Source organism: Palaemon carinicauda, chromosome 44 (genome assembly GCF_036898095.1).
Source record: "Palaemon carinicauda isolate YSFRI2023 chromosome 44, ASM3689809v2, whole genome shotgun sequence".
Taxonomy (NCBI): domain Eukaryota; kingdom Metazoa; phylum Arthropoda; class Malacostraca; order Decapoda; family Palaemonidae; genus Palaemon; species Palaemon carinicauda.
In genome coordinates this window covers 46,454,127-46,481,467 of record NC_090768.1, presented here as the reverse complement: position 1 = coordinate 46,481,467, position 27,341 = coordinate 46,454,127, and the positions used below count along the sequence as shown (strand labels likewise).

General features: G+C 40.5%; 1 protein-coding gene across 1 annotated transcript in view; it reads right to left on the bottom strand.

The window, feature by feature from the left end:
• Positions 1 to 657: 657 nt before the first annotated feature.
• Positions 658 to 27,341, bottom strand: part of LOC137634510 (uncharacterized protein C1orf131 homolog) — a 46,133-nt gene continuing 19,449 nt past the window's right edge. The window contains exons 2-6 of the mRNA XM_068366951.1: positions 24,533 to 25,165; positions 9,407 to 9,672; positions 6,045 to 6,185; positions 1,773 to 1,865; positions 658 to 1,084 (exon numbers count right to left, since the gene is read on the bottom strand). Coding sequence (XP_068223052.1) covers positions 950 to 1,084; positions 1,773 to 1,865; positions 6,045 to 6,185; positions 9,407 to 9,672; positions 24,533 to 25,165 — 1,268 coding nt within the window. The 3' untranslated portion in view covers positions 658 to 949. The remainder of the gene's footprint in view (positions 1,085 to 1,772; positions 1,866 to 6,044; positions 6,186 to 9,406; positions 9,673 to 24,532; positions 25,166 to 27,341) is intronic.

The window sequence follows — 27,341 nt, the reverse complement described above, 5'->3', positions numbered from 1 at the left end:
AAAAAGGTGAAAAAAATGTACAGTTAAAATCATGTAAATACTGTACTGCAAAGACTACATGGGAGATGTGTACTAAAATCGATGATCATGTGAAATGAACGAGTGATGCGGGCTTAGAGCACTCCCAAGCGCTGGGCCACCTAGCGTTAGCATCTGTAAGCATACTCGTATCTCAATGCAAAAATTTGCTCGGCAGCTTGCTCGTATGTTAGAGCACTCGTATGTCAAAGTATTATTGTACTGTACTTGTATTTTCTATTCAAAGATCATACATGGAAATACAGATTTGAGGGTAGCTCACCATTCATGTTCTGCATTTTTAACAAGAAGGATTTCTTTTATGAATAAAGTTGATTGGTTATAATCAATATAAGTACAGTAAGTTCAAATTTACAGCATTTCTTTACCAAAGATTATAAGCTTCTTGTTTTTCAAAATTAACACGCCTACAATCATCTTCGAACTAGTCTTTGTCTTTAATAGGATAATCTTGAAAATTAGATGATATCCATCTTTATATTATGTTGATGATGCTTTCATTTAATGGGACAATTGGCTTTACCTTCTTATTCCCCAACCGTGATCAATTCCGAAGTGACAGATCACTCAAAACTTCATTCTATATATGTTTTACCCAGGTAAGACAGATAAGCAACAGTATAATCAGTTTTTATCTAAAGAAAAATTAAAGTAAATTCAGGTCTCAACTGGTGAACCAAGAGTACTGGTATAGCATAAGAGAATTAGTGACTAATAGATCTACGTAACTACCAGAGGTAAAAAATTCTCCGGATAAGACTATTTGTAAAAGAAACAGAATTCAACCGGATAAGACTATTTGTAAAAGAAACAGAATTCAACCACTGCCCTGAATTTTCATGCCTCAAAAGGAAAAAATATACATCTTTTACAAAGTATAATACGAAGGATTTTTATTAAACACCTTTCACTAGGAGTTTTTAATTTTATGCAGATCCTTCTTAGACAGAGACAGTACCCCATCCTTGTAGCGACCAACTTGTGACGAATACGCTCTAGGCTTCCTTTTCTTCTCTTTAAGATCTGGCTTAGCTTTCTTCTTGTCCTGAAAAAAAAACCATAAACTTGAAATACTAATACCAAATCCTAACTATAAGCTTCAAACACTTGCATCAAATTTAAAATTTTCTTGTGAAACAATATCTTACTATAACTATTGGAAGAATCTAACTTTCTCCTGATAACCAAATATACCAATCCAATACAGTACAGTACCAATTTACCTCAAGCATTTTTAATACATTCTCGTACATTTTTGAATTTAGATGCCTATTTTTATTGATTTTTTAAAGTTTATGGTAGGATGACGTGTAAAATATATCACAAAAATAAATGGTTTTGACTTTATCACCTTGTTATCCTGGGGATTTAGTCATTCAAGGTTATAATAATACAGTAAATAATATTAAAGAGTAGTATGAATTTAATAAAATATTACTTTGTTAAATAAAAAAAAAAAGTGCAGCCTGTAATATTTGGAATTGGTAAAAAGATTCTTTCATACAAAGAATTTTGCACAAGTAAACACACACTGTCATTCACCACTGAATGTTTACACAGATAAAAATAAAAATAAAAAAATCTAAATTTAAAATACTACTATCAATTGATCAGCAAGGTAAGCAGCTCTTATAAAATAAGGATTTATGTATGACTGCATACATTATAATCAAAGCATACTACTTGACATGTGCATATATCATAAATACTTTAAATACATATTTACACATTACCTTAATTCCCATTTCTTTTTCCATTTCCTGTTGGGCTTTCTTTTGAATCTTTTCATTCTTCTTCATAACAAGTAGATCCTTATAGCTCACATGCTGGTGATTGAAGAAAAGTAAAGTATTTAAAGAACTATAGAAAATTGATTGCTAAAAAGTTCAGCAGACTCCATAAACATATACACAGCATTATAATTTCAAGATTCAAAATTTCTAAACTTGTAAAAGTAATAAAAAATAATCTTAAAAATATAATGTTACCATCAATTCAAAACACTATTGAAACAACAGTAAACACTTGAAAGAAAAAATTAAAAGCCAATATATTTCTTATATCTCTATGTTAAACAAGTGTTGTTTAGCATTTTTTCACAGGGGAAAATCCCTCAATCCAAAAAAAAAAAAAAAAAAATTAAAAGCCAATATTTTCCTTATATCTCTATGTTAAACAAGTCTTGTCTAACATTTTTCACAGGGGGAAATTGCTCTATCAAAAGAGAGAGAGAGAGAGAGAGAGAGAGAGAGAGAGAGAGAGAGAGAGAGAGAGAGAGAGAGAGAGAGAGAGAGGAGAGAGAGACTACAATGTATGTTTACCAAAGTTCCAATCACTTAACAGTATTCTTTATGCATTAAAAAATGTTTTAAAGGCTTGGTGGGTAAATAGGAGTTTTCACAACATTAAAGACATATTCTATATAAACTCATCAATCATACTGAGCCCAAGTCACAGCTACATTCTTGACCAGACAGTCCAAATCCAAGGTCTCTTAGAGAGAAGTAATAGATCCGAGTAACCAAATGTGCATGCACATGTGCACCTCTGGACCCTTTATTGGTAAAAAAAAAAAGGACTATTGAGAAACTTTCAAGATTTTTGGTGATCAATCTATTCTGAAGAAGTGTTTTAATTCTTTCATTCTAGTGCCAAAAACTATACCAGGAAAACTAAGGAAGGCGCACAGGACAATAATCCACTACGCACCAGTATCGATAATCCAGCGACTATTTAATGCGCTGCCAGCTCATCTAAGAAACATATCAGGAGTGAGCGTAGATGTATTTTAAGAATAAGCTCGATAAATACCTAAGATGCATCCCAGACCATCCAAGACTGGAAGATGCAAAATACACTGGAAGATGCATTAGCAACTCTCTGGTGGATAAACAAGGTGCCTCACACTGAGGGACACACACACATACACACACTTTCTCTCTCTCTCTCTCTCTCTCTCTCTCTCCACAGAACTAAAACTATAAAATATCGTGCATCGGCAACATGAAAGACACTCAACTTAACCTGGTAGACTGAGGCTGAAGATTGCCGAAGCTATCCAGACATCCCTTTCACAACTTGTTGCGAAAATCCTTTCTGAGTGAGGAGATATTGGATAGTTGCCAGACATGAAGTCGTAGCGAAGCTACGGCTTTGTGGAAGATGTTCGCATGAGGCTGTTTGAGTAGATCATGTCGTGAAGGTAGTTTCCTCAGAAGCTCTGTTAGGATCTGCAGAAGGTCTAGGAACCACCTCTGTGTGATGCCATATTGGAGCTATGAGGGTCATCGAGAGACTGTCGGATGCTCTGGTCTTGTTAAGTACTCTCTTAATCAGACAGAATGGGAGGAAAGGCGTAGACATTTATGTTGTCCCACCACTATTGGGATGCATTTTGCCAGAGAGCCAATCCGGGACTGGGGAGCAATAAAGCGGGAGCCTGAAATTCAGGGATGTTGCGAACAAGTCCACAGTTGGGGAACCCCACAAAGCCAAAACTTTGTTGGCTACTAGATGATTTAAAGACCACTCGGAACCCACTATCTGTGTCGCTCTGCTCAGATTGTCTGCGAGCACATTCCTCTTGCCTGAGTGAAGCGGGCTGATAGGGCCACCGAGTTGTCTTCAGCCCATCTCAGTATCTCTACTACTAGATGGCATAGGGGCTGCAAAAAGGCACCGCCTTGTTTGTTGATGTAAGCCACTACCGTGGTGTTGTCGCTCATCAATACCATAGAGTGACCCGCCAGGAACTGATGGAACTGTTGGAGGGCTATAAAGACTGCACTTATCTCCAAAATATTTATGCGCTGATACCCTTCAAACTCAGACCAAAGGGCGAGGAAGTGTGGTGCCCCATGTGGGCCACCAAACCTTTCTTTTGATGCATCTGAATAGAGCATCAACTAACTGGGGAGAACGAGGTCTGCACCCTTGCAGAGGTTCTCATCTGTCACTCACCATCTATTTCCAGCTGCTCTTCTAGTCCTATGGGAACTGAAATGTCTGGAGAATAGCTAGACTGATTCTACCTTGACTTCAGCCGCCATAAGTAAGATAAGATCCTGAGGCGGCCGTTGGGCACTAGACATGTCAGGGATGATAGGTAACTTAGGGAAGACAACCGTCGCTGGGTTGGAACCTCTTCTCGCCTGAGAAATGGTGTTGATACCTTCCTCAGCTTCGGACAGAGTAGACAAAAACCTGGGATCTCGCAGGCCCACACTCAACAGCGACAAGGGATGCACCTCTAAGGAAGCCAGTGTACAATTCCTCTCAGTACTGAGTTGAAGAAGTTCTAGCAGAACCTCCTTCAACAGAGACAGGTCTACCCCAGTGACAGCCACACCTGAAACAGATCGGAAAATGAAAAAGTTCCACCCAGGGAGAGGGGCGGGACTGCTTCTCCAGGAGAAGCAGTCCCATTCCTCGAACTCCAAGGTTGACCTGCTGTTAACTGGTATGAGCTTATGCTTCATCGTTCCCAAGGGGAGACTGACCGAACAGGAATTTCGGGAAGAGGCCAGGGGGTCGAAGAAGTAGTCCTAGGTTTCTTTGACATTAAGGAAGACCCCGAAGGCAAAGAGTCTCTTTAGGACTTCTTATGCCAGCGGCAAAACTTCTCCCACTAAGAGGCAGACCACTCCCGGCATGCAGGGCAGGTGTTGACCTGATCACAACGCCACCCTACGAAGGATGGACACAGCAAATGTGGGTCTGTATCCAAGGAGGACGTGGAAGTCTCGCAGGAGCGGTCCTCAGGTCCACGGCAAATCCGCATGAGAACGGCCAAGGAGACAGCGCACACAAGCTAAACAGCAAAAGAAAAAAGCAATTAAGTCAGTAATGGCAAGTCAATTGGGAAGGGGGTGAGCGGCAATGTCCGTTCTCCACCGAGCCAAAAGCATAAGTGGTTACTCAGCCTAGATGTGTGAGTGAGCAGGGTAGCAAACTAACCCACAGCCTCCACTACCTAGCAGGTGAATGGTTAACCCTAGTTGATACTTGAAGTTCATCTTTCAACTTCACCGAAAGTAATATCCCCTATAAATAGCACTGGTTTGTATGTGGACGGAACAATTGGAAATCAAATAGCCTGAAATTACATGTAAAAAAACAGGCTACATATCAGTTTAGTGAGATCGGTGTTACTGTATGGACACGGGTCATGGTATGACAATTAAAGAAAATCCAACAGATTTTGTAGATTTGAAAACAAGCCCCTCAGAAGAATATTGGGAATTAAATGATGAGAATGATTAGAAATGAAACTACTGTATATGAGAGACTACTCGAGTGCCTTATGTGAATGAGATCATGGTGAGGGGTAAATAGTAATGGTTTGGACATGCTCTTTGCACTCACTAAGAGAGATTAGTTCACCAAATTTTTAACTGGACTCCACAAGGCACTAGAAGAGTTGGAAGACCCAGACCTAAATGGCTGAGGACTATGAAGTATGAAGTAGATGAATGGAGAAGCATTGATTTAAAAGCTCAAGTTAGAGACGACTGGCGAAATCTAACCGAGGCCCTATGCATCAATAGGCACAGGAGATGACGATGATGATTATTTTGAGGTCATGAGGTTGTCACTTCAAAACTAACAGCGTTTTATTATTTGAAGGCAAAGTTCATTGAAACAACAATGTGCTCTCTTTGTTATTTCATTGCCTTGTGAGCAATATATATATAAAATGTTTGTCTTTGTCTGAAACATTACAGCAACCCCATTATTTCATCATTACTTTTGTGTCATATACTAAACTGAGAAAACTAAGCAAACATAAGAGTAATTCTGCAGGACTTGATATCTACAAAATGTTCAGGGGTCAGTAACAAAGTAAACATATAACAGAAAACCTGCTCTCATGCTAATATAGTCCAGATTTAGCAATGAAGATTTTGTTATAATCTTTCCGTATAAATGACAAAGTCTACTCAGTGATATATCATTTCATGATCTAAAAAATCTTGACATAACCATTCTAGTAATGATGTACATACCTTATTCTTTCGTGGTTTAGCACCCAGTTTAATGGCCAAGGCAACTCTGGTTTCTTTCTTCTTTTCTTTGCTGAAACCTCCCATTCCCAGTTTGAAGATCTCAAATCGCATCTTTTTCATTTCTCTTTCAAGCTCCTCTTTCTGGAAAAAAAAAAATTAAAAATGTCAGCAAATTAAATCCTAAATTTAATGACAATAAATGTCACAATTTGGAAGTAATTTGTATTTTTATAACTATACAAACCTGAGCTCTTTACTATGGATATATTATTGTGGCAAAGATGGAATCTAGCCATAAACTTTTAATGCAGTGTTAACAACCATCAGCTAGTTAGTAGGGGTAGCTGGGTAGAGCGGCCACCCTGCCCACAAACTCACCCAGTGCCTTATGTCACTTTTGATTGCTGGCAGGACTTCTAAGGGGGCAGGTGACAGTGGGCCAAGTATGAGTAAAGAGCTCAGGTTTGTATAGTTAGGAAAAATACAAATTACTTCAAAATTTGTCATTACTTCTTACTTACATACAGACCCTTCGCTAAGGAGACTCACCCTTTGGTAGGTGGAAGTCCAAAACCCAGCTGGCTGGAAACTTGACCTTGGGTACAAGATCCTTCGGTGATCCCTTACCGAAGGAACACCACATCACTGAATATTGTGTCAAAGGAGAGGGAGAGTAAATGAGATTTGGGATCCGCTCGGAGGACTGAGATTGTACAAAGTTCGACTCCAAAGAACTCCCATCTCTGCCACCTATGCTTCAGGCATCCTCCCACCGGTGGTCGGGTTGGAGAAATGTCCCCTTTAGTGGGGAGTGGCCACAACTTCCACCTCTCCCTCCTCTACCCCTAAGGCCCTTGCCAGGAAAAGGCTGCTTAGAAGGTTGCTTCTTGGTACTGGACTACCTTGAATCACTTGACGTCTTCTTGTATGCCTGATTATGTACTGAAGACATCCTCGGTGCAGATGGTGCCAAAGAGTGCCCTATGGAGGAGGGAGTCGTGACTTCAACACTACACCATTGCATCAATATCTTCCAGGTTATTATTATTGTTATTATTACTTGCTAAGCTACAACCCTAGTTGGAAAAGCAGGATGTTATAAGCCCGAGGGTTCCAACAGGGAAAATAGCCCTGTGAGGAAAGGAAATAGTGAAACTACAAGAGAAAAAATTAACAACTAAATAAAATATTTTAAGAACAGAAACAACATTAAAATAAATCTTTCATACATAAACTATAAAAAAATTAAAAAAACAAGAGGAAGAAAAATAAGAAAGAATAGTGTGCCCGAGTGCACCCCCAAGCAAGAGTAATCCACCGCAAGATCGAGAATCCACAAATGCTTGCTACCCTAGGGTGAGTCGACTCATAACCTACCAACTCACTGACCATTGCCTACCTGCAGTTGACAAACACTATGTAACCCTCTATACTGCACTACATTCTTTTCATGTGCTTTCTATCAAGGTATTTTAGTTCAAAAGACTTTTCAGAGGTAACTGTACATTTTTAACACAGCTTCAGTACAGGATGACTCATAACACAAGTCACCACATCACGCTATGTGTAAGTAACAACAAAACACTTGTTCGTATCTAACAACATTCGCTGATACTGTAGAGTATACAAGTCACTAATAATTGATGGTTGAAATGCACTTAAAATTGAAAATAAAAGTATAAATTACATTAATGAAGCACAATCATCTTTATAAAAAATCATGATTGTTTTAGAATGTGATAATGTCTGCTTAAACTAGTCGATCTGAGCTGACAAAATCAAATGACGTGTTCTAATGTTTTGTATACTGTAAATACACTATTATTATTCTCTTCCAATGAATGTATGAATATTCATCCTACCACAAGGTGAGAGCGTGCTTGAACAGATGAATGAGCGCCAACAGGTGAGAGTGCACTTAAATACGTAAAACCTCAGGATCTGATGAAAGTGCACAATTAGGGGTGCACACACGAGGTAAGCCTCAAGATCAGATGAATTAGAGCGCTTTAGCAGGAGAGCACATGTAAACTGTTAAGACCTCAGGATTAGGCACATCTGCTCTAAGTAAAAAGCGAGCGAGCATTAGCAAGCACCTGATGTCTCTCATAGATATAAAAAGATTTCTCTCATCCTTTGTGTTGTGAAATTTGAGATGGTTCGTCTTTGAAGGAAGCAAAAATGCACCTTCTAGCTGTAGGAGAGAGAGAGTTCCTAGGAGAACTGAGGGCATCCTTGTCATGCATCCAAGGAGGAGGTTGAAAATGTTCCCTCCATTTTGCCTTGTGAAAAAGAGTAGAACTAAGCAACCACACTGCAGAAGAGAATGATGAAGGAACCAGACCAGTGAAGGAGGTCGTGGGCAATTCTTTCCTTTACTACGAGATAAACTCAAAGGTGACAGCGCTGCTTAAGGTGAGAATTGTAACCAATTGCAACTTCAGGAGTCCTGGGCTGGACAGAGAGGGTCAAGACTATTACAGTACTTTCTCTGCAAGGGCAGCAGGGGAAGACAGGACAGCAGAAGACTTAGTCCTAGATGTAGAGGGGCTTGCAAAAATCTTTATGTCAACAGAAAGCCCTTAATGCTTAAAGGCATCATCATATGTTAAAAGATTAAGGTCTCCTTGTGATGACACAATACCTCTGCTTCTCTAGGGAAAGCAGATAATACCACTTATCCTAAAGTTATATCAACGTTAGCATCATTCTTTGACTGGCACCCCACTGAGGAAGGAGAGTTAGAACTCAAAAGCCAAAGCCCTAGAGGAAGAAAGGAGAGGTCCAGTGGATTTCTAAGACTTCAAATAAAACACCAAAGGAGAAGAATCTTGTTTGGACTTCTTCTTCCTCTTACAGTACTCCAACCACAGGGAGGACAATCACTCCCTACTTTCCTCAAAGGGTGATGACTGCTAGCAGTCAAGACCTCTGCAACGGCTCAGAGAATAGGGCTCCACGAAGTACTGCTCATAAAGATTCCACACCTATGGCTGGGAAAACCTGGGAAATTCCAAATGCATACACGTGGTTTCTCCATTTGCCAAACACAAAAATCTTCAAGTAAAAATAAAAAATATAAAAATGCCAAGTTTATTTGCACCATGACTATGTATGTGCCATTCGGCTGCTGAAGTCAAAGTGATTACTCGGTAAGCTGGCAGGGAGCAGAGGTTCACAGCTACCCATTAGTAATTATCTACACCTTGTTATAAATTTCAACACACAAGTCTCCAACTTCACTAATATCATACTTCTACAAAAGGATGAAGGCTTGAATTTGTGTAGAAACAACAAATATTCAGTACTGTAACCAACAATTACCAAGCGCACTTACCAATCAAAGCCAACTTAACACTTACTGTATTTGGCATAGAAATTTGTTTCAATTCTGATCTCTCCACAGCAGCAGAATTGTTGGAGTCTTTCTTATTTGTGTAATCATAAACAGTAACATCTACTGGTGGTTTTTGTTTGGCTGCTAAAGTAATGGTGTTTTGCAATCCATTATACTTTTTCTTTCTCTTCCTCTTTTTTGAATTTCTGACACTTGACACCATTTTCTGCACATCTTTCTTCAACTTCTTATTTTCAGGCTCTTTCTTGTTGATAATGTTTTCACCTATACCTGATAAAATAAATCATACCAAAAAGTTACTTGCAAATAAATCACGATCATCTCAAACAAATTTCAGTAACTCTATTCAACACTATAAAATGACAGATTTGGAAGTTATTTGTATTTTTCCTAACTATACAAACCTTAGTTCTTTACATAGGAGTATGATATTCATGGAAGCTGAACTACTTCTGTTAAAACTTTTAATGAGGTGTCAACAACCGATAACTGCACTCAAGCATGATAAAATGAGAAGAGTGGGAATCCTTGCACCTTATTAACCAGTGGCTTGACAATACCGGCAGGTCAACGACCTATATACTAGAGGAGCATGAACGTAAGAACACTATCGTGAATATTATCTCGGGCAAAGATAAGCACCAGGTTTTGAATACAGTACAGTATACACGATAAAATGGGTTACCCATAGATGCCCCATTCCCCCTCGTAATTAGTGTTGGGATGGCCCTTCTACAGTATAAAATTATAGAATAGCTATGAGCTACATGGGGCTTACCTGCATATAGATAGAATCCAGCTGACAGGGTGTCGGATGTTGTGCCCCAAATGAGAGGAAGGTGATGAAAAGAAAAGGCCAATCATTCTAATATTAACCCCAGACTGACCTCTGTCTTCAATCAACTGCTGATGGTCTTATGAGAGGATCTAAGGTAGCTAAACCACTTGCTGAGCAGCTACAACAGATCCTAGAGAGAATGTATCTAGAAAACTATGGGTCAAGACCTGGTAGTGGTCTGTGAAGGTGCAGTAATACCTCTCGATACAAAAGTTTCTGTATATGAAAATGTTTGTAAGCTGAGGATCTTCTGTACTGTCCAGTACAGTACGTATTGTATTTTCCATTCATTATTACGTATGTTCTAATATCTACTTCATTTACAGGTATTAACAGTTAGCTTAGGTATATTGAATAATTCAAATCTATTTGGCTGTATTCCACAGTGGTTATAGCTTTATTATAAAATTCAATGTGGTATTTTCGTAGGGCTTGGAACGAATTAGGCAATTTACATGTATAATGTGACTCATCATACGTAAAAATCATGATACGAAAGCCACTCCAATACGAAATAATTTCGTTTCCAGAGGTATTACTGTAGTCTGGCGTATCCAGACGCCCACTTGTAAAACCTCCGTCACTGGAAGGTTCTTTGTAAATGCCTTGGACATGCTTGCGCCCGACATCTTGAGCTCTGGGTCGCATTCCTCTATAAGACAAAGGAGAAGGATGGATGCTCGGTCAATGAATTCACTGATCCATACAGAGATGGTATTCTTAGTTACTTTCTTTTTATTCATAACAGTACTAACAAATAGATGTTTTAACTGGGGACGAGCTCTACTTGTGCGCTTGAGATAGCGTCTTGACACCCTCACAGAACACAACAGTAGCAAATGAGGATCATCGCTTGATTCCCTAAAGAATCAAAATATGAAACAACATGAACCTAGAATTAGGTAATGACGGATTTTGTCTTAGGAATAAACTCATGGACGAAGGATAGCGAGACCTGCCACCATATCCTTAAATAAGTGACGCTGCAAGAAAGACCATGGAGCTCGCTAACTTTCTTGCAAAGGTTAAAGCAAGCAGAAAGATCAGTGAGGTTATGGTCGGGAGCCAACCTCAGTGGGTCGTTCAGTGCTTCATTCAGGGAACAAAGAGCAGGTAGCCTCTCTTCCGACTGGGGGAAGACCTAAAAAAACTTTGTATGAGCATATTCAGCTCTAACGATGAGGATATGTCAACTCCTTTTTGCCCAAGACCTGACTCAAGGCCAAGCGATAGCCTTACACCACAAACTTGTTCAAGGCTGAGAGGTCTATGACAGGTCTCCAGCCTCCAGATGCCTTCTTAACAAGAAAGAGTTGACTGTAGAAGCCTAGAGACTTGTTGCAAACGGACCTTTCCCAGGGACTTGAGTCAGAGAGAGAGAGAGAGAGAGAGAGAGAGAGAGAGAGAGAGAGAGAGAGAGAGAGAGAGAGAGAGAGAGAGAGAGAGAGAGAGAGAGAGAGAGAGAGAGAGAGAGAGATTTAGTTCATTAGATATAGGGTTTTTTCGTTCGTTTGTGATTCCACCTTGCGCGTGACTGTGACTGTGACTATGAACTGGATCATTCCTGTTTTGGGTATTTCACGAGCTTAGAAATACTGTAAACTGCGCATGTAAGAGCATGACAAATACTGCGTAGAAACGGTAGAATGGCAATAAATGGAAATACTGTAATCACAATAGGCTAACTTTTACTCGTGAAAACAATGAACAATACTAATATGAAATTTATAAAACATGAGGATGATATCCTTATTATTATTATTACTAGCCAAGCTACAACCCTAGTTGGAAAAGCAAGATGCTATAAGCCCAAGGGCTCCAATAGGGAAAAATGGCCTAGTGAGGAAAGGAAATAAGGAAATAAATAAATGATGAGAACAAATTAACAATAGCTCATTCTAAAAACAGTAACAACGTCAAAACAGATATGTCATATATAAACTATTAACAATGTCAAAACAGATAAGTCATATATAAACTATAAAAAGACTCATGTCAGCCTGGTCAAAATAAAAGCATTTGCTCCAACTTTGAACTTTTGAAGTTCTACTAATTCAACTACCTGATTAGGAAGATCATTCCACAACTTGGTCACAGCTGGAATAAAATTTCTAGAATACTGTGTAGTATTGAGCCTCATGATGGAGAAGGCCTGGCAATTAGAAATAACTGCCTGCCTAGTATTACGAACAGGATGGAATTGTAGAAATGAGAGTTGAAAAAAAAAGGCATAAAATAAGAAAAGAAAAGATAAATCTTGTTTTCTGTTAACTATTTCCTTTACTCGTAATGGTAAGTTTTCGTCTTGTGGGTGGGACTTCTAGTCGAGAGCAGGGATACTTTCTCTGTAATAATGAACACTGTGGCAACATAGAAAAACAATAAAATAGACCTTACATAATCATGAATAAGGACTGGAATTGCAAGTATTTTGGGGTTATTGATGAGGTTGGATGTACATACACTAAAATATACCTTATATAATCATGCATAAGGATGAGAAATGCAAGTATTGTGATTGGCGGTAGGATGAGTGTCTCCAAATTTGGGGTGTCAAGGGAGGAATACCTAAGGTAGGGAATGTCGCAATAGGCTAAAGAGAGTGGTGTGATTATTTCATGGTAACATAAAAAGACTAAAATAGCTCTTACATATTCAGAAATAAAGGTTAGAATCCCAAAAACTTTGTTGGTTGGCTGAAGACAGGAGGAGGAGCTAATATTAGGGAGAGGAGATTCTTTACTGAAATTTCCACAAATGTGAACTTGTGTGATATACTGTACAGCCATGCGCTATACTCTTTCGTAGCTTATAAAAATTATCATAATAATGATAATAATGACAATAATAATAATAATAATAATAATAATAATAATAATAATAATGAAGATGACATTATCCCGACGTCACCGTGTGCATTATTAGGCATGTGAAGGGGTTCATTATTATTTTTATTATTCTCTATTACTATTATTATTACTATTATTATCATTACTTTTATTATTATTATTACTATTTTTATTATCATTACTATTATTATTATTATTATTACTAGCTAAGCTACAACCCTAGTTGGAAAAGCAAGATGCTATGAGCCCAAGGGCTCCAACAGGAAAAAAACCCAAATGAGGAAAGGAAACAAGGAAATAAATAAACTACAAGAGAAGTAATGAACAATTAAAATAAATTATATTAAGAACAGTAAAAACATTAAGATAAATCTTTATAATAGAGAAGAATGGTTTGATCTTGGAGTGTTTTTCTTCCAGAAGAGCTGCTTACCATAGCTAGTCTCTCTTCTACCCTTACCAAGAGGAAAGTAGAAACTGAACAAATACAGTGCAGGAGTTAACCCCTTGAACAAAGAAGAATTGTTTGGTAATCTCAGTGTTGTCAAGTGTATGAGGACAGAGGAGAATGTGGAAAAAATAGGCCCGATTATTTGGTGTATGTGTAGCCAAAGAAAAAATTAGCCGTAACCTGAGAGAGGGACCCAATGTAGTATTGTCTGGCCAATCAAAGTATCCAATAACTCTAGCGGTAGTATCTCAACAGGTGGCTGGTACCCTGACAAACTTACAGCCGTGTCCCAGCTTCGCTATATATCATACAGTGAACCCTCGCTACTTCGCGGTTCGACCATCGCGGATTCACCACTTCGCAGATTTTTTCCATAACCCATATACTGTATATACAGTAACATATATATATATATATATATATATATATATATATATATATATATATGTGTGTGTATGCATGTATTTATGTATGTATATATGTAGGTATGTATATGTGTATACATATAAATATATAAATATGTTATTTTCATTAGTACAGTGATGCCTCAGGATACGAAATTAATCCGTTCATGATGCGGTTTCGTATCCTGATATTTTCGTATCCTGAGTCGCGTTTTACATGTAAATAGCCTAATCCGTTCCAAGCCTTATAAAAAGTCACCCTTTCTTTCATAAACACGCTAAACTGTAGTAATAAACATGCAATGCAGCCATTTCTATCATTCAATAATTAACACAACCGTTAAAAACAACCTAATCCATTCCAGAAACCACTATGAGATTATTCAATAATGTAGTTATAGCCAAGTTATCCCCCCAAGCCCAAAGAAAACGGTCCGTTTTCTTTACTACTGTATAAAAGTTACGGTACTGTATGTACGTAAAGCATTTAGATCAGTGAAGGTGTATTGTTACCTGTACGTACACCTAAATTAATGATTGATACCAGTACACTCTGAAAAAAAGGTTACAGTTAATTAGTGTAACAAAAAAGTTGAAACTTACCTTTTGATTGAGACGATGTCCGATAGCGAAGTCGCGGCAGAGGAGGATGGCATAAGGCAGAAAACGTAACAAGTGACAGACTACGTACAGTAATTTACACAATTAACACATTAACACTTAAACTTTACGAAATAAAAAAATGGAAGAAATAATTAACACTTAACATTACGTATGGAAAACTATAAAATGAAAGAAAAAATTACTTTAACACTTAACGGTAACATAAAACTTAAAATTGAATTTTTTTTTTTTTTGGTTGCTTTTTCATAACTTTACGTTTTTCTTATTTTCTAAATCTCTTCTACTTCTTCATCACTTTCTTTTTTCTGTTTCTTTTCTTTACTTTCACCTTCTAATTCTTCATCCCTTCCTCTTTTCTGTTTCTTTTCTTCACTTTCACCTTCGTCTTGGCCTACTAATACCGCTGGCCTCTTTAATAAGAAACTATCCATTGAAGCTTGTTTCGGCCTACTTTTCAACACATTTCTAAAAAGCGTTAGGCAAACGTAATATAATACACTACATAACAAGTGACAGACTACGTACAGTAATTTACATACTTAACACATTAACACTTAAACTTTACGAAATAAAAAAATGGAAGAAATAATTAACACTTAACATTACGTATGGAAAACTATAAAATGAAAGAAAAAATTACTTTAACACTTAACGGTAACATAAAACTTAAAATTGAATTTTTTTTTGCTTTTTTATAACTTTACGTTTTTCTTATTTTCTAAATCTCTTCTACTTCTTCATCACTTTCTTTTTTCTGTTTCTTTTCTTTACTCTCACCTTCTAATTCTTCATCCCTTCCTCTGTTCTGTTTCTTTTCTTCACTTTCACCTTCGTCTTGGCCTACTAATACAGCTGGCCTCTTTAATAAGAAACTATCCATTGAAGCTTGTTTCAGCCTACTTTTCAACACATTTCTAAAATGTGTTAGGCAAACGTAATATAATACACTACGTAACGTTATATACAGTCTATGTATAGTAAACACTAATACAGTACAGTGCACAGTAACGAATGTTTATTAACGATAACACGTGGCGTACGAATATACTGTATATTAACACTAAGTCAAACAAGCGAAAGCACACAATGTCTGTTAACGATACCGCGGTCGGAACGAAAAGAGAGAGAGAGAGATGAACGCCAGTGCGTAGGCAAGCTGGGATAGTTGCCGACCAATAGGAAAGCAGGATCTTATGGCGTCAGCTAGCGTCTGAGTAGAGAGATAACCAATGGGTGAGCGGGAGGCTGTAAGTGAGTCTACCCAAGTTCAAAGTCAGGCGGCGCGCGCTTTTTAAAATTACTCTCGGCGAAGAGTTGGGATCTCGTAAGGTTTTCGTATACTGAAATTTTATCCGTATCCTGGGGCATAAAAATCTTCGAATCACTTTTCGCATCCTGAATTTTTCGTAAGCAGAAACTTTCGTATCCAGAGGTATCACTGTAAAATAAATTTTTGAATATACTTACCCGATAATCATGTAGCTGTCAACTCCGTTGCCCGACAGAATTCTACGGACGGGATACGCCAGCGATCGCTATACAAGAGGGGGGTGTACTCACCAGCGCCACCTGTGGCCAGGTACTGCAGTACTTCTTGTTGACACCACCTCAATTTTTCCTCGGTCCACTGGTTCTCTATGGAGAGGAAGGGTGGGTCAATTAAATCATGATTATCGGGTAAGTATATTCAAAAATTTATTTTACTAATGAAAATAACATTTTTCAATATTAATCTTACCCGATAATCATGTAGCTGATTCACACCCAGGGAGGTGGGTGAAAACCAGTGTACATGTATATCAAGAAGCTAAGTATCCCGTATTTCATATTATCAGTTATTCAAAATAACAATGAAATTATAAGTACCTGGTAAGGAAGTCGACTTGAACCATTACTCTGCCTTTAATAAGTTCGTCTTCCTTACTGAGCGCAGCGTTCCTCTTAGGAGGCTGAACAACTCTAAGGTGCTGAAGTATAAAGGGCTGCAACCCATACTAAAGGACCTCTACACAACCTCTAACCTAGGCGCTTCTCAAGAACGAATTGACCACCCGCCAAATCAACTAGGATGCGGAAGGCTTCTTAGCCTACCGTAACAACCCAAAAACAACAATAAAAGCATTCAAGAGAAAGGTTAAAAAAGGTTATGGGATTAAGGGAATGTAGTGGCTGAGCCCTCACCTACTACTGCACTCGCTGCTACGAATGGTCCCAGGGTGTAGCAGTTCTCGTAAAGAGACTGGACATCTTTGAGATAAAATGATGCAAACACTGACTTGCTCCTCCAATAGGTTGCATCCATAATACTCTGCAGAGAACGGTTCTGTTTGAAGGCCATCGAAGTAGCTACAGCTCTCACTTCGTGGGTCCTTACCTTCAGCAAAGCAAGGTCTTCATCCTTCATGTGAGAATGAGCTTCTCTAATCAGAAGCCTTATGTAATACGAAACTGCGTTTTTGGACATAGGCATCGAAGGTTTCTTGATGGCACACCATAAGGCTTCTGATTGTCCTCTTATAGGTTTTGACCTTTTAAGATAATACTTTAGAGCTCTGACAGGGCAAAGAACTCTCTCTAGCTCGTTACCCACCATGTTGGAGAGGCTAGGAATTTCGAACGATCTAGGCCAAGGACGTGAAGGAAGTTCATTTTTTGCCAAAAACCCGAGCTGTAAGGAACATGTTGCTGTTTCGGATGTAAATCCTATGTTCCTGCTGAAGGCGTGAACCTCACTAACTCTTTTGGCTGTTGCAAGGCAGACGAGGAAAAGAGTCTTGAGAGTAAGGTCTTTGAAAGAGGCTGACTGGAGAGGTTCAAATCTAGAAGACATCAGGAACCTTAAGACTACGTCTAGATTCCAGCCTGGAGTGGACAAGCGACGTTCTTTAGAGGTCTCGAAAGACTTAAGGATGTCCTGTAGATCCTTGTTGGAAGAAAGATCCAAGCCTCTGTGGCGGAAAACTGATGCCAACATACTTCTGTACCCTTTGATCGTAGGAGCCGAAAGAGATCTAACATTCCTAAGATGTAACAGGAAGTCAGCAACTTGGGTTACAGAGGTATTGGTAGAGGAAACTGCATTGGCTCTGCACCAGCTTCGGAAGACTTCCCACTTGGATTGATAGACTCTACGAGTGGAAATCCTCCTTGCTCTGGCAATCGCTCTGGCTGCCTCCTTCGAAAAGCCTCTAGCTCTAGAGAGTCTTTCGATAGTCTGAAGGCAGTCAGACGAAGAGCGTGGAGGCTTGGGTGTACCTTCTTTACGTGAGGTTGACGTAGAAGGTCCACTCTTAGAGGGAGAGTCCTGGGAACGTCGACCAGCCATTGCAGTAACTCTGTGAACCATTCTCTTGCAGGCCAAAGGGGAGCAACCAACGTCAGCCGTGTCCCTTCGTGGGAGACGAACTTCTGAATAACTCTGTTGATAATCTTGAACGGCGGGAATGCATAAAGATCGAGATGGGACCAATCCAGCAGAAAAGCATCCACGTGAACTGCTGCCGGGTCTGGAATTGGGGAACAGTACAATGGGAGCCTCTTGGTCATGGAGGTGGCGAACAGATCTATCGTTGGCTGACCCCACAAGGTCCAAAGTCTGTTGCACACGTCCTTGTGAAGGGTCCATTCTGTGGGGATGACTTGACCCTTCCTGCTGAGGCGATCTGCCGAGACATTCATATTGCCCTGAATGAATCTCGTTACCAGCTTGAGGTTTAGACTTCTTGACCAAATGAGGAGGTCCCTTGCGATCTCGTATAGCTTCCTCGAATGAGTCCCTCCCTGTTTGGAGATGTATGCCAAGGCTGTGGTGTTGTCGGAGTTCACCTCCACCACCTTGTTTAGCAGGAGGGACTTGAAGTTCATTAAGGCCAGATGTACTGCTAACAACTCCTTGCAATTGATGTGAAGCGTTTCCTGTTCCTTGTTCCATGTCCCCGAGCATTCCTGTCCGTCCAAGGTCGCGCCCCAGCCCGAGTCTGATGCGTCCGAATAGAGATGAAGATTGGGGGTCTGAACAGCTAACGAGAGACCCTCCTTGAGAAGGATGTTGCTCTTCCACCACATGAGAGTAGTCTTCATCTCTTTGGTAACAGGAATAGAGACCGCTTCGAGCGTCATATTCTTGTCCCAGTGAGCTGCTAGATGGAATTGAAGGGGGCGGAGGTGGAGTCTCCCTAACTCGGTGAACAGGGCTAACGATGACAGGGTCCCTGTTAGACTCATCCACTGTCTCACCGAGCATCTGTTCCTCTTCAGCATGCTCAGAATGCACTCTAGGGCTTGGTTGATTCTTGGGGCCGACGGAAAAGCCCGAAAAGCTTGACTCCGAATCTCCATTCCCAGGTAAACGATGGTTTGGGAAGGAATAAGCTGGGACTTTTCTAAGTTGACCAAAAGACCTAGTTCCTTGGTCAAGTCCAAAGTCCAATTGAGACTCTCCAGACAGCGACGACTTGTGGGGGCTCTTAACAGCCAGTCGTCTAAATAAAGGGAGGCTCTGATGTCCGCCAAGTGGAGGAATTTCGCAAGATTCCTCATCAGTCGCGTAAACACCATAGGTGCCGTGCTTAGGCCAAAACACAGGGCTTGGAATTGGTACACAACCTTTCCAAAAACGAATCTCAGAAAAGGTTGGGAGTCTGGATGAATGGGGACGTGAAAGTAAGCGTCTTTCAGATCCAACGAGACCATCCAGTCCTCCTGCCTGACCGCTGCTAGGACCGACTTCGTCGTCTCCATAGTGAACGTCTGCTTGGTGACATAAGCATTGAGCGCACTGACGTCCAGCACCGGTTTCCAACCTCCTGTCTTCTTGGCCACCAGAAAGAGACGGTTGTAGAAGCCCGGGGATTGATGATCCCGGACTATCACCACTGCCTCCTTCTGTAACAGGAGCGACACCTCTTGATGTAACGCTAGCCTCTTGTCCTTTTCCTTGTAGTTGGGAGAGAGGTTGATGGGAGAAGTGGTCAGAGGGGGATTGCGGCAGAATGGTATCTTGTAACCCTCCCTTAGCCACTTGACAGACTGGGCGTCTGCACCTCTTCTTTCCCAAGCTTGCCAGAAGATCTTGAGTCTGGCTCCTACAGCTGTCTGGAGAGGAGGAGAGTCAGTGTTTGCCTTTCGAAGACTTGATACCTTTCTTGGACCTGCCCCTGTGACCGTCTGGGCGGGTACCTCCTCGGTTGGGGGCTCTGCCACGAAAGGGCGGAATAAATCTAGTAGCAGGAGTATCAGCCACTGGGGTGCGGTAAGTTCTAGGAACTGAAGGAGCAACCTTAGCCTTCTGTGCTGAAGAGGCCACAAGATCATGCGTGTCCTTCTGAATGAGAGCCGCAGACAATTCCTTGATAAGATCCTCAGGAAACAGGAATTTAGAAAGAGGAGCAAAAAGTAACTGTAACCTTTGGCAAGAGGTGATACCAGTGGAAAGGAAGGAGCAAAGCTGTTCCCTTTTCTTGAGGACTCCCGATACAAACATAGAGGCCAGTTCGCCGGAACCATCGCGAATTGCTTTGTCCATACAGGACATGATCAGCATGGCCGAGTCTTTGTCAGATGGGGCAGTCTTCTTGCTCAAGGCCCCCAGGCACCAGTCGAGAAAATTAAAAATCTCAAAGGCGCGAAAGACTCCCTTCAAGAAGTGGTCTAGGTCAGAAAAGGTCCAGCAGACCTTAGAGCGTCTCATAGCCGACCTTCGTGGAGAGTCAACCAAACTTGAGAAGTCAGCCTGGGCAGAGGCAGGGACCCCCAAGCCTGGTTCCTCTCCTGTGGCATACCAGACGCCCGCCTTAGACGTCAGCTTAGGAGGTGGAAACATAAAAGACGTCTTTCCCAGTTGCTGCTTGGACTGCAACCAATCCCCTAACATTCTCAAAGCTCTCTTAGAAGATCTAGCGAAGACGAGCTTAGTGTAGGCAGACTTAACAGGTTGCATGCCTAGAGAGAACTCGGATGGAGGAGAGCGAGGGGTAGCAGAAACAAAGTGATCCGGGTAAAGTTCTCTGAACAGAGCCAGAACCTTGCGAAAGTCGATGGAGGGTGGCAATGACTTGGGTTCCTCCACGTCAGATGAAGGATCATCCAGGTGAGCAGCTTCATCCTCAGAAACCTCATCACCTGAGGGTTGAGAAGCGAGAGGTACAGTTAAAGCGGTCTGCTGAATGGCTGAATCCTGAAGAGCGGGTGCATGCGCACTTGCGGATTCATCCTCAAGTCTCTGTTGAAGAGGATGAGGGCTGGTAATGACAAAGTCCTGAGGCTGGGATGAAGGAGGTTCTGCGGAGGTCTGAGGAGCAAGCGTGGTGAGAGGCGACTGTAGTAAAGCATGAGGCTCATTAGACTGCGGTTCAAGTTGAATGGGAAGAGGCTCAAGCTGAGGAGAAAGTGGCAGATGCATGCGTTGAGGTGGCTGACTCATAGCATGAGGTACCTGCCTCAAGAGTTGCGCTTGCCTCAAGGGTTGAGGTGGCTGCGCAGAGAGAGGCTCTTGACTCACGAGTTGAGGTTCTTGAGGTGCTTGCCTCGAGAGTTGAGGTTCTCGCCTCGAGGAAAGTGGAGGTGGTTGCTGCGAGAGTTGAGGTGGCTGCCTCAAGGATGGTAGAGGTTGTCGTACCTCAAGAGGTTGCTGCCTCGAGGGTGGTTGTAATGCAAGAAACTCCTGCCTCAAGGGTAGAGGAGGCTGTAAGGCATAAGGCTCCTGCCCCCATTGTTGAGGAGGTTGCTGCGTGGTAAGAGGCTCCTGCCTCAAGGAAAGTGGAGGTTGCTGCACAGCGCTGGTATCTGGCAACTCCCAACGCGGCAGCTCACGCATGGAGGTAGCTTGAGGAACCTCAACCTCATACGTCTGGCAGATTGTACTGCGCAGAGGAGGAGGAGCGTTCGCAGGAGGAGGTGTATTAACCTTCTCTGCCTGAAACTCCCGCATCAACACCGCAAGCTGCGACTGCATAGTCTGCAGCATAGCCATCTTAGGATCAACAGAAGTTGAGGTCTGTTGAGGCATAGCTTTAACAGAAGTTGAGGTCTGTTGAGGCAGCGCCTTACCTCTCTTAGGAGGCGTGCAGTCACCTGATGACTGCGGCGAGTCCGAGCTAGCCCAATGGCTACACCCTGGCTGTTGGACTCGCGCGGTCTGGACTTTACGCTTAAGAGGTCTTGAGGCCTGAGTCCAGCGTTTTCTCCCCCGAAAAATCTTCTGCAGACGAGGATATAAAGGGCTCAATCGTCTGAGAGTGGAAGTGACGATCTCTATAAGATACGCCCGCAACCACTGAGGATACTACTGTGCGCCGATCAAGGCCTGCCGAACCCTTTTGCCCTTCGACATTGCTTCTCCCCTGGGCTTGGGAGCTTGCAAGAGGTCCCGGACTGGGAGGACGACTGGCACGCACAGAAGTATCCTCACGCGCAACACTGACACTGACACTAGCACTAGGCACAGCACTGGCACTACCACTTCCCACTGCACTTTTCACTTTAAGTTCCTTGACGTCTGCCAAAAGGAACTTGTGGTCACTCACTACCGACTCCACTTTATCACCTAAAGCCTGAATGGCACGTAAAACATCTGACATATCAGGCTGAGCACTAATAGTAGGTTCGGGGGTAGCCACTACAGGGGGAGGAAAAGGTTGAGGATCATGGGGGGAGGAATAAAGTAAAGAGCGAGCCGAACTCCTCCTAACTCTCTCTCTCTCTAACTTAGTGGTATATTTGAGGAATCGAATAAAATCAAGTTCCGAAAGTCCGGCACATTCCTCACATCGATCTTCCAACTGACAGGATTTTCCCCTACAGTCGGAACAAACGGTGTGAGGATCAACCGAGGCCTTCGGAAGCCGCCTAATACAAGTCCTACATCGTCTTTGGGGAGGAGCTTGAGAATGGTCGGACATCTTGAATCAGAGAACAGTCAAGGGGGATTCCAAATTAAAGCTAAAGATCGTTAAACCATAAATCAAAATTAATCCAAAAGCTATCTAAGCTAAGGAAAAGCTTCCTGTATAGTGAAAGCTGAAATCTCAGAGCAATACTTCACCAAAACCGTGAACAAAGACTCCAAAATTATAAGCGTATCCATGTAGGTCTTGCCGGAAGCACGACAGAGGAAAAATTGAGGTGGTGTCAACAAGAAGTACTGCAGTACCTGGCCACAGGTGGCGCTGGTGAGTACACCCCCCTCTTGTATAGCGATCGCTGGCGTATCCCGTCCGTAGAATTCTGTCGGGCAACGGAGTTGACAGCTACATGATTATCGGGTAAGATTAATATTGAAAAAAAAATATATATATATATATATATAATATATATATATATATATATATATATATATATATATATATATATATATATATATATATATATATATATATATATACTATATATATATATATACACACACACACACATATATATATATATATATATATATATATATATATATATATATATATATAGTATATATATATATATATATATATATATATATATATATATAGAAATATATATATATATATATATATATATATATATATATATATATATATATATATATATATATATATACTATATATATATATATATATATATATATATATATATACTGTATATATATATTTATCTAAAGTAGGAAGATGTGATGTAGTTCTAAGGGAATAGTATGGGAAATATGTCTGGGTAATAAGCAAAGCTCTACCTCCAGTTTGTTTCTTCATTATGATCAGAGATAAATGTAAACAAAACGTTGGTTGCCATTTTTTAACGTGCTTTTTAGCGTGTTTAGGAAACGCATGATATAAAATTGCCTTTAATATTTGTGCCTGTTTTAGTTTAGGGTACTGTAGTACATGCATTAAGTGTTCTGTACATTAAAGGGTAGTTTGTTAACAGTACTACGTAAAGGGAAGGTTTTAAAAGTCTGAATATACATGTTGAATAAATAGGTAAATATGGTGTCACTACTTCACGGATTTTCACCTATCGCAGCCGCGTCTGGAACCTATCTACCGCGATAAACGAGGGTTCACTGTATTCCTATGTAAAGAATGAGGGTCCACAATTATGTAGGAATGAACCAAAGTCAAAATGTTTATATCATGTTTGCACTATTACTGAAATCAGTTACTACCGTAACTAGATCATTGTAGATCAAACTCAATATATAAAATGGCTATGAGCTTCCATTTTCCCAAAGTAATTTGATTATTTTTGGCCATGTCATTAACTTCATCATAAAGCTACCTTTCTTACATTGAATGGAAATCCATATTCTGTTTAGGTGATAAAAGTCAGTGCTTAGAGACAAAAGGCTTTACTATATAGCAAAACTGTGAAAAAGACTTCCTAAATGTATTATCAATATAAAGTTTAAGAGGTTGGACTGCTAAGCTTGAATAAACCCCAAAGGAATAGCATAAAGAAAATGGTAGAAAACAATGTAACTGATGACGAAAGGATACAGCAAAGAACCTATATCACTATCTACAGTGTGCCAAAAAAAGTTCATTGTAAGTGATATAATACCAGTTATACTTGTCTAGGATTTTTTTACATCAATTTCTCATTGGTATTATACTATACTAGCCTCTTTATATTCTTATACAGTACTATACTGTACTATGGTGTACGCATTAATATCATCATCTTACTTGATATACAAGGTCTAAGAAATAATAGCCTAATTTTTTCTGTTTTCCCTGGCACTAGTAAATCAAAGGCTTCAGCCTGCTAGATTATTAGCTTCTAAAGTAAAATTCATTAACCCATAAATTCCCTTTTCTTTTCTTTTTTAATTTTAATCATAAGGGATAGTACAGTACTGTATGTAGTTACCTCTCCAATCTTGCTACAATTATGTAATATTACAAGCTAATCTTTTCAAAACTAAATGGTGTATTCCTATTTTCTATACAAAAATTACAGTAATTTAAAAATTATGACGTAAAATAAAAAAAATTCTTACCAAATTCATCAATCATTTCCAGCATATGTTTGTTAAGGGACTTAGTTTCTCCAAGTTCCTTTCTACGCATTATCAAGTCTTCTCCCATATCATTGCAATCTCCGTCGTCCGTGAAGGCATCACTAACATCACTGTCATCTGGTGCGATCTCGGACACTATTCTGAAACCATCATCAGTAGTTTTCTCAGAACCTTTTGAAGAATTCCTCCGAAGTAAAATATCTTCATCTTCTTCAAGATCAGATTCAAATGCATCAGACACATCAGAGTCATCTTCAGGTATCAAAGAAACAATTTTGAAACCATCCTCAGTTACCAAGGCAGGAATTTTGTCCTGTTCTACATCAGCAGATATGACAGATGGCTCTGTATCATCACAAATGTCTTTCCCATTTTCATTCAACTGAAATGAAGCATGATTTTCATCCACTCCACTATCATGATCATTAAAATCACATTTTTCAAGTGATGTTTTTTTCTTTGATTTCTTTTTTTTTCTAAAATTTTTGTCAGGCATATCGTCTGTATCAAAGGCTTTTAGTACCGCTGTTTCTTCTAACGTTGATTTACTCTTCTTAGTCGTCTTTACCTTACTTGGTTTTGGATCGGTTTTTTCGCCAAGAAGGTTGTCACCTGAAAGAGAACATTCATTATTGGGTAACTGGCAAGATGAAACTCATTATATGTGAGAATGACCCTATTTGTCGCCAAATCCATGAAATTTGATTTGACCAACTAGCAAAAACCTAACTGAAGGGCCTCCTATAGAAAACTTGTGCAATGTTGAACATAAATATTAACCGAGACCAAACGGCCTTTTAGCAAACTACTATACAAAATGTTTTTACCTAATACTGAAACACCAAATCAAATTTGAAAAATGTTATTTTCATTAGTAAAATAAATTTTTGAATATACTTACCCGATGATCATGTAGCTGTCAACTCTGTTGCCCGACAGAAATCTACGGTCGGGATACGCCAGCGATCGCTATACAGGTGGGGGTGAGCACAACAGCGCCATCTGTGGTCAGGTACTCCAGTACTTCTTGTCAACACCACCTCAATTTTTTCCTCGGTCCACTGGTTCTCTATGGGGAGGAAGGGTGGGTCAATTAAATCATGATCATCGGGTAAGTATATTCAAAAATTTATTTTACTAATGAAAATAACATTTTTCAATATTAATCTTACCCGATGATCATGTAGCTGATTCACACCCAGGGTGGTGGGTGGAGACCAGCATACATGTTAACAAAGAAGCTAAGTATCCTGTATTTCATTTTATTAGTTATTCAAAAATAACATAAAACAAATAAGTACCTGGTAAGGAAGACGACTTGAACCATTACTCTGCCTTTATTAAGTACGTCTTCCTTACTGAGCGTAGCGGTCCTCTTAGGATGCTGAACGACTCTTAGGTGCTGAAGTATAAAGGGCTGCAACCCATACTAAAGGACCTCATCACAACCTTTAACCTCGGCGCTTCTCAAGAAAGAATTGACCACCCGCCAAATCAACAAGGATGTGGAAGGCTTCTTAGCCGACCGTACAACCCATAAAAAGTATTCAAGAGAAAGGTTAAAAAGGTTATGGGATTATGGGAATGTAGTGGCTGAGCCCCCGCCTACTACTGCATTCGTTGCTACGAATGGTCCCAGGGTGTAGCAGTTCTCGTAAAGAGACTGGACATCTTTGAGATAGAATGATGCGAACACTGACTTGCTTCTCCAATAGGTTGCATCCATAACACTCTGCAGAGAACGGTTCTGTTTGAAGGCCACTGAAGTAGCCACAGCTCTCACTTCATGTGTCCTTACCTTCAGCAAAGCAAGGTCTTCTTCCTTCAGATGAGAATGTGCTTCCCTAATCAGAAGCCTGATTTAGTAAGAAACTGAGTTCTTAGACCTTGGAAGAGAAGGCTTCTTGATAGCACACCATAAGGCTTCTGATTGTCCTCGTAAAGGTTATGACCTTTTTAGATAGTACCTAAGAGCTCTAACTGGGCAAAGTACTCTCTCCAGTTCGTTCCCCACCAAGTTGGACAGGCTTGGGATCTCGAACGACTTAGGCCAAGGACGAGAAGGAAGCTCGTTTTAGCAAAAAACCGAGCTGCAAGGAACATGTAGCCGTTTCAGAAGTGAAAACTATGTTCCTGCTGAAGGCGTGGATCTCACTTACTCTTTTAGCTGTTGCCAAGCACACGAGGAAAAGAGTTTTTAATGTGAGGTCCTTAAAAGAGGCTGATTGGAGAGGTTCAAATCTTGATGACATAAGGAACCTTAGGACCACGTCTAGATTCCAGCCTGGAGTGGGCAACCGACGTTCCTTTGAGGTCTCAAAAGACCTAAGGAGGTCCTGTAGATCTTTGTTGGTGGAAAGATCCAAGCCTCTGTGGCGGAAAACCGCTGCCAACATACTTCTGTAACCCTTGATCGTAGGAGCTGAAAGGGATCTTACGTTCCTTAGATGTAACAGGAAGTCAGCAATCTGGGTTACAGTGGTACTGGTTGAGGAAACTGGATTGGCCTTGTACCAGCTTCGGAAGACTTCCCCTTTAGACTGATAGACTCTGAGAGTGGATGTCCTCCTTGCACTGGCAATCGCTCTGGCTGCCTCCTTCGAAAAGCCCCTAGCTCTTGAGAGTCTTTCGATAGTCTGAAGGCAGTCAGACGAAGAGCGTGGAGGATTGGGTGTACCTTCTTTACGTGAGGTTGACGTAGAAGGTCCACTCCTAGAGGAAGAGTCCTGGGAATGTCGACCAGCCATTGCAGTACCTCTATGAACCATTCTCTCGCGGGCCAGAGGGG